Genomic DNA, 12,590 nt, shown 5'->3' on the forward strand with positions numbered 1-12,590 from the left:
CCTCCATGTCTACTTACTGCAGAATACAGATCTCTCATACTACTGAGGCAACACCTGCCCATCTCAACTGATAGCTATACAGGACAACTCTGCCACTATATTTTGTACTAGCATAAATGTGTCAGGTGCCAGATGTTAAAGTGCTGGCTGAGATAACAAAGTGTTACAAAGTTGCAAGATCAGAGATTGCACCAAATTATTCAGTTTACAGGCATGATACGTGAGACGCTTAAAAATGAGTGGACTCTGTGCAGTTCAACTTTTTATTTTAATAAAATCAAGAGTAATGCACAGCACATGCAGTGCTAGCATCTAAACTAATACAATAAGCAATTACTAAACCTACAGTGACTTGAAGTTGAATTTTTACATTCAGCAAGTTTAAACCCATTCTTTGCATATGATTTTTAATCCTTATTTCTGAACTGAAAATATTGCTGGCTGATAAAACTTGCTAAAATGCACAAGTCACTGATTATGCCAATACAACAAAGATAACCACATGTTTGAGGATTGCAATGTGCCAGACATTCACTGAAAAGTAAAAAACAAAAACAAAAAACCACACACAACTAAACAAAACTCACGCAAACAAACATCTGAGAATCTGGACACTTCACATCAGTGTTTAGAAGTGTTTCATTAATATCTTAAGACAAGTGTATCAAAACCTTGGCATGTTTAATTTTAAGTTGCCAATTTTTGTTTTACTATCAGAAAGTTATGGCTACACTGCCAATGCCGGGTCTGCTTAATTTGACTTAAGAGTTTAATATGACTTAAACATTAAAAGCTCACACTACCCCGAAATATATAATTTCACGCATACGGTGACATTCAACATTCAAGTGCCAGTGTTTTTGTACTGTCTTTTGGTCAAGTTTCTTTAAACTTTCAAAGAATCACTTTTAGGCTTACAAAAATAAATATTTGTCAAAAATGTTCAATAAATATTACACAAAACTAGCAGCAAAAAGTATCTAGAAATCTCGTGTGCAAAGTTTTCTTCCCAGCTATCATTCCCATGGTCCCAAATAAATTTTAGAATCTAGTTCCTTCTCCTTAGACAAGCTGCGTTCAATCTCCAAGAGACAAAATAAGATTGGAAGTTAAGGACACGCGCACACAAGACATATATAAAATTCTCTGAATGTGCAATAAAAGAAGTATTTTGTAAAAAGTTATGGGCAAAATGTACAAGGGCCTAAACCTAGACTAATTGAAATAGCACCATAACAAATGACCTCAATACTGTCAAGTGCACCTACTTAATAAAAGTTTTAGAACAAGGCACAATACACTTGAAAAAATCTATTGCACTTTAGGAGATTTTTGCCATTTTCCTATGCCACTGTAGATTAAGAGTTGATAATGGCTCTGGCCACAAAAGTTAGCACAGAAATTCCAAGTGGCAGAGGCATTTTACTGGTGGACAATACTTATCTTTGGCCAGATTTAGCATAAACAGACTATAAATACAATGGAAACCTATGCAACTAAAACTGACTAAAACTGCACTTTAATAGCAGAATTGAAACCTTGTGCAGTTATGTACATTTCCAACCTCTGTGATCTCAAGATTTGTTTGTTACTCTTCTGGAGCCATTTTACAAAGTCTACAGTAAGCCAGTTTAACATCTCAACGCAGCTTGAACAGAGTAATGTGAATCTGCATTAAAATAAAGCCTGCTGCATAATTCTTCCTGTTCATACCCTCTTGACCAAAAAACATCAACACTAGCATGCGTTATTAGACCAAAATCAGTCAGGCCCTTAAGGAGGACCAGTCACTGTCGTGGTCAGCCATTCTACCATTTCAATTTCATATGGCAGGCATTTTTAAAAAGTCTAAATAGATGAATTCTCCTAAAAACTATTTCAAGTTATCAGACCTTTAAACGCTCCCTGTAATATTCTGCCCACATTTGGCTAGCTCACATTAATGATCTGCCTAAACATTGAAAAAGGAATTGCTGTATTTACTTGCATTAACTTCAAAAACAGTGCTTTTAATGTATGCATGTATCCATACATCATCTCATCATGACTGGAATGGCTTATTAAAGACTATCAGGTTCTAAGTACCTATCCAGGATAGAGTGAGCAAATCAGAACTTTAACTTAGTACAGTTTTGCCACATTAGAAACGAATTCCATTGATATGCTTCAAGATGTTTGTTTGGTTTTTTTCAAATCTGCAAGTATCAAAAGCCCTAATGCAGGCTACCGCATAAGTTTTTGTAATATTATGGATGAATCGATGATTCCTGTTTAAGTTGTATCACACCTGTGTGCCAAGGTTTGATTTTAGCTCAAGTTCAGTAATTTTGATTTTGTCAATAATTGGTATCTTGAGCATTACTGAGCCAACAGGACATCAAAATAAAAGTTGTCTAAAGTTAAAGGCACAGTACATTAACAAACAAATGATCCTCAGTCACAAAATTAGAAATGCAGTTTGGGGTTGGGGGTGGCTGGGAGGGGAGTTAATCCTGACTACAGCAATGGAATCTTCACCTTCAAAATAGGGCTGCTTGTTCCTTTTGTTTCTTCTGTGACCTTGAGCTCCCTTAAAAAAAATTTCAGTGGAGAATCACAGCTGGTAATGTACTGCGAGTTCTTGAAGCTACACAAGGTATAGTCTGGCTAAGTTACATGTGGTTTCCATATTAGCTTGTTTGGTAGGATATCTGCTGCAAGCAGATTCAGTTGCCCCACCAGTCAACCCCCTGGGAGTTATAGTTTCCTCCATATCCATCACTGTTGTAGAAGCCGCCTCCATAGCCACCACCTATTGGGGGGAAAAAAACCCACATCAGCTTTTTCTTAACTTACTAAAACCTTTACATCCTTTCAGTCTACCCCAGGAGTTCTCAAATTGGGGTTGGGACCCCTCAGGGGGTTGTGAGGTTATTACATGGGGGGGGGTTGTGAGCTGTCAGCCCCCACCCTAGACCCTGCTTTGCATCCAGCATTTAAAATATATTTACCACCATTATAAAAAGTGTTTAATTTATTTGGTGATGGGAGGGGGAGAGATCTGCACTCAGAGGTTTTCTATGTGAAAGGGGTCACCAGTACAAAAGTTTGAGAATCACTAATCTACCCCCTTTTTTGCTTCTTCCCTGAACAGAAGCTTTCTGTGGACCAAAGACACTGTGTGGGGTGGGGATGGGGAAAGAGAAGACACTGAGTATACATATTGTAAAGCTAAGACTAAGATTAGGAAAGCTTCAGTGTGTAACCCGCTTACCATAATTTTGGGTACCACAATGGATATTATTGTGCCAGCTAAATCATCCTTTGAATTGTTAAGTTCAGTGTAACAGGCTATAGTAAATTCACAGCCCTTACAGACACATTTGAGAGTTGGCTACTTTATACATTTGTTTTAAGACAAGACCTAGTTTTCCTATAAAAAAAATTCAGAGCTTGTTTTGAAGCTGCCACCACCAGCTCCCTCCTTTGTATTTGATTCCAGACAGACAATTACCTCCAAATCCTCTGCTGCCTCCATGGCCGCTGCTGCTACTGCCACCACCACCGCTGCGGCTGCTGCTTGGTCGACTACTGCTGAAGCTACTACTGCTGCCACCGCTACTTGTTCGATAGTCTCTGGCACCAAATCCTCCACTGAACCGACTATACAGGAAGAAACAATAATATTATTCACAGCTTGTTCTTATTGCATTCTACCAGAATGCAATTCTACCAGAATGCAATTAAGATAGCAGCTTTGAAAGCTAGGGTAGAGTGTTGTAAAGCTGTTTGAAATGATATTTGCAGTGCCCTTATTGCTTAGTTTCAGCACCAGAGTTTGTTGCTTGCAAGCCTCTCATTGCTACTTGGACAGCATGAGACTGTCAACATTCCATTTGAAATAAGCTGAGGAAAAGGTGCTACTGTTCAATCTACGTGGCTTACTTTTCAGTTGAATAAACCATAACCGATTGCAAGAATGTAGAAACCTACACTAATTAACAAGAGTTGCTTTTCTAGAGTTCAGTTCTAGGTCCAATGCAGTACAACCCACCCCTGTACAACTGGGGTAGAGGAAGCAGCTGAAGAGCAGTACTAGCTATTTAAGGAACTAGTGACACCATTAATAATTCACTCCACAAACTGATACCTATAGATCATTAATATGGAAAAAAAAAAACTAGTGACATGAACACTTTTTTAAATAAAAACAATTATGCTATTGATTTATTCTGCTGCACCATCTAGAGTTGTTTTTCCCCTATATGAAGGAGTTCACTCCCTCTTAATCTATAGCCATCTACAAAGATGGCTACAATATCTTCAGCCCCATGTTTACTGGCTTGGAACCCACAGTACAGCACTGCAATAAGAAATATTCCTGTCCAATTAGCAGCAATTCATTTGTTGGTTAATAAGACAGAATAAATATCATACAGCAGTAAAAAGTGTCTCAGCTGATGCAATATGATTGAGACCTTGCTTTATACTGCATAATAGCAGCTTTAAAACAAAATAAAAAGCACATTATTCTATTCCAAGTGGAAAAGCACACTTTTGTTGCCCTTCCAACATGAATAATCCTGCTTCCTTTAACTTGTAAATAAAGCAAAAGCAAATTTATGGGTGAACACTAAAGATTCACTACAATACTAAACAAATAGCCCCATTCGCTAAATTAAAAATGGTTAACTTGATAAACAAATTCATCTTCTTAACAGCTTATCAGAACCCACTTTACAGTAAATCTTGAAAGTCCAGTTTGCCAACCCTTTCTAATGTTTAAAAAAAAAAAAAAAAAAGTCTTGGTCTTACTTGTTCCTCATCCAGAAATGATTATCCAGCTCTTAAAAGATCAGTTTAACTGGATTTTGGAGACTTTCATAATAGGACATTTTAGCATAGAGGGGACTTAAATGACAAGATGTGGCTTCCTATGAGGGGCTCAGTTTGAAGCAAACTGAAGAAAAACTTCTATTTCTAATGGAAAAGCAAATTCTCAGATCATTTGTATTTCCAACTCTACTATAAAGGAAGGTAAATGTTAAGACCAACAACGTGGGGCAATTTAGAGGAGCCAGAGTGCAATCATAGTGACAGCAGTACTAAAATATATCAACATGGAAGACAGTTTTAGCTAACTCGCCCATCTGAAGTGTAATTAAAGCAAAGGTTTAGGCAATAGGAACCCAAATTTGCAACCATGGGACTGGCATGAAATGGATTATGCCCTTAAGTAGTCAGAGTCCTAGTCAAGTTACACTTACCTCTTCGAACGCCCACGACTGCTACCACCCTTATGAATCTGCTCATAAGCCATGTTTTCCAACCACGATGGTACTTCCTGTTTAGCTTCAACAAGGAGATCTAGCAAGTCCTTGGTGATGTTTATGTTCCTCTCATTGAAGAATGAGGTGGCAAGGCCTTAAAAAAAAAAAAAATTATTCTCAACATGGTATGATGCTTCAAGTACAAGTTCATCTGAGCTACACAGAAATAGTGTCTTGAACAGGAGGACAAAAAAAAAAAAAATAGTTAGTTGGTGGGTTTTATATTAAACAGGCTAGTACTGAACTTTAACGATACTTGAAATTGGTCTCGGGACAGGAAGCTGCCTAATAAAAGTAAGTATCTGTCAGATACCACTAGGCTTGAAGGACTGCATGCAAGCTTGCTAGTTTCTCTTTACTTGAGGTTTGATATACAAAACTTTAGAATACTATGTAATTGGGGATCAGGTAGGAAGATACCTAGCAGATGCAGAATTCCCTCAGATTTACAGTAAGTCAGCCAACATCCAAATGATGTTGGTTCCCATTTCCTTCCCTGGGAATTCACTTTGAGCGCTCTCCCTCTCTCAATGAAGCAGAAGTGTCAGTGAGCCTTCTCTTGTGGCACGTTGCTTTATTAACCTGATGTTAGTGAACCAGCCTACAGGACTTGGTATAATTTTAATCCAGATTATGGTGTTATACCAGCCCTTGCAGCAACGACTGCATTCCAAATACTTTTATTTCCTCATTTATATTGATTTGTGTTTTACCAGAACATGCATAAATGGCAGTTGGTCCATGTGCACCTGCATGCAAGAATGTAGCAGCTTTTTTTTTGTTTTGTTTTTAAGAAAGCCAACTGGAACTCTGCTGTACTGGTTTCTAGGGCTGTCAACTGCATGTGTTAACTGATAAATTAACTAAAAATGTAATCTATTAAAATGGATTAGATTGGTATTGTTTTAACAGTGTGCAATTAAATTCATTTTTGGATTTTTCTCAACATTCAAATATATTGATTTCGATTACACAGAATACAAAAGTGTACAGTGCTCACTTGATTTTTTATTACAAACATATGCACTGTAAAAATGATAAAATTATTTTCCAATTCACCTCATACAAGTACTATGGTGCAATTTGTTGTGAAAGTGCAACTTACAAATGTAGTTTTTGTTGCGTAAAAACACTTAAACAAAACAATGTAAAAAACTTGAGCCTAGATGTCCACTCAGTCCTACTTCTTGTTCAGCCAATCACTAAGAGAAACAAGTTTGCTTACATTTACAGGCAATAATGCTAGCCTCTTATTTACAATGTCACCAGAAAGTTAGAACAGTCATTTGCACAGCATTTTTGTAGCTGGCATTGCAAGGTATTCACATGCCAGATATGCTAAACATTCGTATGCCCCTTCATGCTTCGGCCATCATTCCACACCGATGATGCTTGTTAAATTAAATGTGTGACTGAATTCCTTGGGGGGAGAATAGTAGGTGGTCTGCTCCATTTTACCCACATTCTGCCACATCTGAAACTGCTATAATGCATATATGATGACCGAGCACACGTTCATTTTAAGAACACTGTTTTGTCAAACAGGCAGTGAAGAGAGACTGAAGCAATAAGACTTGCATGGAATTTTGCTCAATTTAATAAAACTGGAATTAAGATTACTGCTGCAAAGACTAGAAGTGGGTTTGAAGCAGTAGCTCAAGTAAGCTTTGTTTTGTAGTTTGAGTTTACTCCATTAGCTAATGTATATAGTGTTACTTATGACCCACTGGAATACTAATTTGAAGAGCATCTTTTAGTAGACAATGCACTTGAGTCTTACCAAGGTTTCCCACACGGCCTGTACGACCAATGCGATGTACATATTCTTCTATGTCACTTGGCAAGTCAAAGTTTATGACATGTTTCACATTTGAAATGTCCAATCCTCTTGCTGCAACCTAATGGTGAAGAAGTTCAACTGTCAGCTCCTAGCAAAGCTTCACAAGAACGAAGTGAAATAAACTAAACGTCTTAAGTTAGACACTTACTGCTGTGGCAACCAGAATTGGGCTTCTGCCTGAACGGAACTGGTGTAGAGCTTCCTCTCTGTCTCTCTGAGAGCGATCTCCATGGATGCTTGTACAAGCATATCCTTCATGGTAGAGAAAGTCCTCCAGAGAGTCAGCTCCCTTTTTAGTCTCCACGAACACCAGAGTTAGTGAATCTTTACCTAATGCAAGAAGTTAAAACCACAGATTTGCCACCAGCAATGCTACATCTGCAAGTATTTAGCCCCCCCCCCCCCCCCCATGTGGTAAAAGGCAGTTATCTTCTGCTCCAGTTTAATTGCGTATTACATTACTTCATTCAATGAGATGAGTACCAAGGCAACTCCCCCCTCCCATGATGTTTATATTACCCAAGTAGTTTATTTGCATGCATACTGTTTTAAGTCAAAGCCAAAACATTCACAACATATGAAAAAACAGGGAGGAAAAGACTAACAGCTTTTCCTCCACCTAACATAGATTCTCATTACCTGAGCCATTAGAGCTGTGTTGAAATTCTCCCAAACAGTCTTTACCTGTGGCATTTAGCAGGTCAAGCAGAAATGACCGTTTGTCTGACTCTTCCACCCACACTACTTTCTGTGTGATGTTCTCAGATGTAGAGCCAACTCTGCCAACAGCCAGAAAGATATATTCATCCAGGAAGTCACGGGCAAGCATCTAGAGGTAGACAAAAAAATTCCCACTGTTTTCCCCCACAAAGACTGGGGGAGTTCAGAAAGTACTTACATTAAGCTTGTAGGTCAAAAAAGCCTCAAGCCAGACAGTACCTGGATTTCCTTGGGAAAAGTAGCACTGAACATCATGGTATGACGAACTCCCTTTGGTGGCATAGTGTCTTGTTCAACAATACGGCGAATTTGAGGCTCAAACCCCATATCAAGCATGCGATCAGCTTCATCCAGTACCAGGTATCTGGGAATAGATGAACAGGATCAAAATTGCTTACAGTGAGGAACAGGTTTTTTTTTTTAAATTAAAATATATACTCGTTCATAAGCAGAGTATATATGGTAATTTGAAAAAAATATATATTTTATACCAAAAAGATGCATCAAAGATCAGGGGGGTCAGCTTATAAATGAGTCTACAACACAATTTGAGGATTTTAAACTCTACAGAATCATTGAATTGAGTATCTAATACAGAGATCAGCAACCTTTGGCACGCAGCCTGCCAGGGTAAGTTGCCTGGCCTGCCAGGCCAGTTTGTTTACTGGTCGCATCTGCAGGTTCGGCCGATTCGGACTCCCACTGGCCGCGGTTCACTGCTCCAGGCCAATGGGAGCAGCAGGAAGTGGCGGACAGCACATCCCTCGGCCCGTGCTGCTTTCTGCCGCCCCCTTTGGCCTGGAGCAGCAAACCGCGGCCACTGGGAGCTGAGGGGCTCTGTGCCTGCAGACGCTCCAAGTAAACAAAATGTCCCGACCCACCAGTGGCTTACCCTGACAGTCCAGGAGCCAAAGTTTCCCCAACCCCTGAAATATAGGGTCGGCTTATGAAAGGGTCACGCAGTTTTTGCTATTTTTACCTATTCATTTGTGTGTGGGGAGGAGGGGGGTGTCAGCTTATAAACGAACGGGCTAATGAATGAGTACATACAGTAGTTTATCCCCACACACAAGCCAGGCTATTTAAAAAAAAAAAAAATAAACCAATTTGCAATTAAATATTTAATGCAGTATGCCAAGATTATTCAATGACTGCTTGTATGACCTGACATTAGTTGGGAAGTATTTATGAGCTATGTGTAGTTTTAGATGACATAACTACTCAATTTAACAGCACTAAGGCATGCTTTTACAAATGTTTGACAGCTAGTTTGGCAGTAAAATTCTTGGAGCACACAGCATGATCATTCCCATAGGAACCTCAGCTTAGAGTAGGGGTTCTCAACAAATTTTTTGGTGGCCTCAGTGTGACCACCAACTCTTGCTTGCTTTAACAATTTTTCCTAAAAATACTAATTTTAGGGGAAAACCATGCACATAAATGTCCAAATCATTGTAATTTATGAAGGGTTTGGGGTTTTTTTGAGCTAACAGTAATAAAAATAATGTACAGTGGTCTCCATTCTTTACCTGACCTAAAGAGAACAGAACCAAGAATAAGGTGCTTTGCATGTTCTTATCTTTTGTTGTTTTGCTGGCTCTTTTTAATAAAGATTTGCTAGCTAGCAGCCTGCTGCTGTGAAGTGATATTGTAAGTTTGTTAATATTTTTCACAGCAGCAGGCTTGCTAGCTAGGAGGCAGTGAAATGCAGTATCAAAACTTAATATCACTTTTCACAGCAGATTCACTCAACCCTGGCAAGCTGGGGGACAAATTAAGCTGTGGATAGGGAGGTGGGTAGCAAGGCAGCAGGGGCCAGCTGTGATTTGGAAAGGGGGGGCAAACCCAACCCTCCTCTCCTTCTCCCTCCCCCCCCCCCCCCCCCCCCCATCACGACCCAGGAGGCAGTGGACCCAAGAGAAGGCCCTGGTGGCCATGTTTCAGAAACACTGGCTTAGAGTGTCTCATCCACAGCATGAGAGATTAGTACAAGAAGCAAGTTTGTAGGAGACTCCTAAATAGGTGCAGGCTGCTGGAGAGCCATTATCTGAATGTGAGACCAGAGGAATATCCGGGGGGGGGGGGGGGGGGGGGGGGGGAGAGAAATGGTGTTATGCAACTACTGCCCTGTTTTAGAACCTGGGAAGTGTTCATTATTCATACAACAGGCATAGATGTCACAATACAAATCCCATATAACTGGTCAACTAGTAAGCCTTTCCTAAAGGACTGTCTAGCAAAACATGAGAAAAATCCTATGGATTGCTATTTACATTTATGTGGGTTTTTTCAGTTTAAAAAAAATCGACAGCTAAGTTCCAGGATCTTGTCAGAAATGCTATAGACATTTATAAGACAGTCAAATTCCAGATCACTTCACCTACTTGCAAAAGTCCAATCCAATCTTCCCCCTCTCCATCATGTCAACCAGACGTCCTGGAGTTGCCACAAGCAAGTGACATCCACGTTCCAAGTCACGGATCTGTTGACCAATGTCAGCACCACCGTAGACAACACAAGGACGAACTTTGGAACGATATGCAAACTGTAAGAACAGAACTAGTTATTTTCTGTTTTGTTTTTTTTGTTTTTTTAAAAAGCTCATATTATACAGACAAGTTGCCAAAGATACCTTTCTGGCTTCTTCATAGATCTGCACTGCCAGTTCTCTAGTTGGAGCCAGGACTAGAGAGATTGGGTATTGCTTACGGCGTCCATACCTTCCATTTTCCTGAAGGAAAACAGTTAGAATAATAAATACTTCCAATTTAAAGAGTTGAAACTAAAGCCATTTCAAACCCCGGGCACATCCTTCCCCCCACAATTCTGAAACTTTCTTGCCACCAGCACGGCAAGGATCCACTCTTGGCTGAGCACGGATCAGACAAAATGGAGCATCTACAGCTTTCTTTGCCCTAAATTGGACCACTACCTGCAATCAAGGCTATTTATATTCCAAAGGACCTGTTGTTATGAGTTGTTAAAAAGAAGTACAGGAAGTCTTCCACTGCAGAAAGTCTCAATCATACTTTAGGCATTGGTTCTGAAGACTTGTGTCCCAGCTACACTATCAGGGATGCTAGGTGACAATGCTAACAATAGGTCTTTAGGGAGCAGAACTACGGAGATTTTAAAGATTCCCTGTGAACACTACTTATTTTTAAGTCTTACAAAAGGGATTCAATACTCTGACATTTTTTATTGGGGAAGGGGGGGGAAAAAAAAAAAAAAAAAATCTTATTGCACCATGGAGTAACTTTACTTAGAAATAGCCACATTTCAGTGGCTACAAGACATGCTTATTACCAGTATGGTTTTTTCAGCCTTCATTCTGGAAGCCACACTGCAAGAGATCCTTTCATACTTCTATTATCTGACTAGTCCTAAAGAAGAGTTTAGGCCCTAGACCATTAAGAACAGCTCTGTAGTCCTCCACTGGCCTAAACTGAATTGAAATTTGGCTTCAAGCAGTTTTGTTTTAAGGTCTTCCTCTTTGAGTGTCTGAACGAAGACCAATTTGTTCATTAGATGGTTATGTTTGTGAGCCAATAACCCCACTCCCCCCTCCCCCCGCCTGTAAGTGAGCAGACAAGCAACAAATGAGCAGCTCTGAAGCCTTCCCTCTAAATTATTGGGGGTAAGAAATTGGGCACAGGCCTCTCTGAAACAGACTGTTAGTATGACTACTATAATCAGACATATCTAGAAAGAACAAATATTAACAGAAAAATTGCAGGCAAGAAAAGCATCCTGCGGGAGACTGAGCTGGTTTTAACATTTCTGGGACTGCACATCTCAGAACTTGCCTTCATAGCCCTCAAAGCATCACCGGGACCATCTGTATAGATCTGACTCAATATTGGTAGAAGAAATGCAGCAGTTTTCCCAGAACCTATTAAGAAATACAAAGGTTAATCTTGACAATAAGAGCATCAATACTTCCACTGAGTTATCAGCTGCAACACCTTACACAGTATTCCAAACAACCTAGCTGAACTAGACTGTGCTCCTGACATTGTTAACAAGGCAAGAGATAAGAGTTGTGTTTGAGATTTGTTGCTCATGTCCATTCCATTGTAGGTGTGCACTTACCACATGTGCCAGTGCTGGAAGTCTCCCCGCATCCCCCTGTGGTATCTGTAGATGACTGGCTCTGGTGTGGCGCATGTATGCACCAGTATAAGGGGTGGGACCGGGCCCCGGATTGGTGGAAAGGGCTATTAAAGGCCCTTCAGGAACCCAATTGACATCTCATGTGAGAATACAGATTTACCCTGGACACGAGGATGGAAAGCCAATATGGCTGCTGGGCGCACCTTGACTGAAGAAAAGGCAAGGCCCATGTGCTTTAAATGAAGCAAGTAATCCAAAATGAACTGTAAAGACAACAGGGTTGGGGAGATGTTGCGCTTAGATGCCCAGCAGAAGTGTTTCCACTTTGCCAGGTTAGTTGCTCTGGTGGAGGGCTGCTTTCCAAGAGAACTTGCTGTACCTGACTAGAGTGCATGCAGCATCCAAGCCGTGAGGTAAGACTGGCTCCTGCATGCCAACAATGATCCTGTGACAAGGTGGGTATAAAGATACTATGTCCCCATTAAGGGTATTTTCATGCTGTCCCCATCTCCAAGTGGGCAGAAAGGAACATGTCTACCACATGGCTGTAGTGATTTTCATCACTCCCTTGTGCTCCAGCAATGCCACCCTGGTGGGGGCTGCTGCAC

At 40.2% G+C, this 12,590-nt stretch overlaps 1 protein-coding gene across 4 annotated transcripts in view; it reads right to left on the reverse strand.

The window, feature by feature from the left end:
* Window positions 1-249: 249 nt before the first annotated feature.
* DDX3X (DEAD-box helicase 3 X-linked) overlaps window positions 250-12,590 on the reverse strand; it is a 31,819-nt gene continuing 19,478 nt past the window's right edge. For 2 of the 4 annotated variants that reach the window (XM_034754250.1, XM_034754233.1), the window contains 10 exons: window positions 11,676-11,761; window positions 10,502-10,600; window positions 10,254-10,414; window positions 8,089-8,233; window positions 7,834-7,978; window positions 7,298-7,479; window positions 7,090-7,207; window positions 5,247-5,403; window positions 3,494-3,642; window positions 250-2,791 (listed from right to left, as the gene is read on the reverse strand). In XM_034754250.1, coding sequence (XP_034610141.1) covers window positions 2,706-2,791; window positions 3,494-3,642; window positions 5,247-5,403; window positions 7,090-7,207; window positions 7,298-7,479; window positions 7,834-7,978; window positions 8,089-8,233; window positions 10,254-10,414; window positions 10,502-10,600; window positions 11,676-11,761 — 1,328 coding nt within the window. In that variant the 3' untranslated portion in view covers window positions 250-2,705. Of the gene's footprint in view, window positions 2,792-3,493; window positions 3,643-5,246; window positions 5,404-7,089; window positions 7,208-7,297; window positions 7,480-7,788; window positions 7,979-8,088; window positions 8,234-10,253; window positions 10,415-10,501; window positions 10,601-11,675; window positions 11,762-12,590 lie in introns of all 4 variants that reach the window. The other 2 variants (XM_034754242.1, XM_034754224.1) reach the window with 1 other exon arrangement.

The sequence above is a fragment of the Trachemys scripta genome, chromosome 1 (genome assembly GCF_013100865.1).
Source record: "Trachemys scripta elegans isolate TJP31775 chromosome 1, CAS_Tse_1.0, whole genome shotgun sequence".
Taxonomy (NCBI): domain Eukaryota; kingdom Metazoa; phylum Chordata; order Testudines; family Emydidae; genus Trachemys; species Trachemys scripta.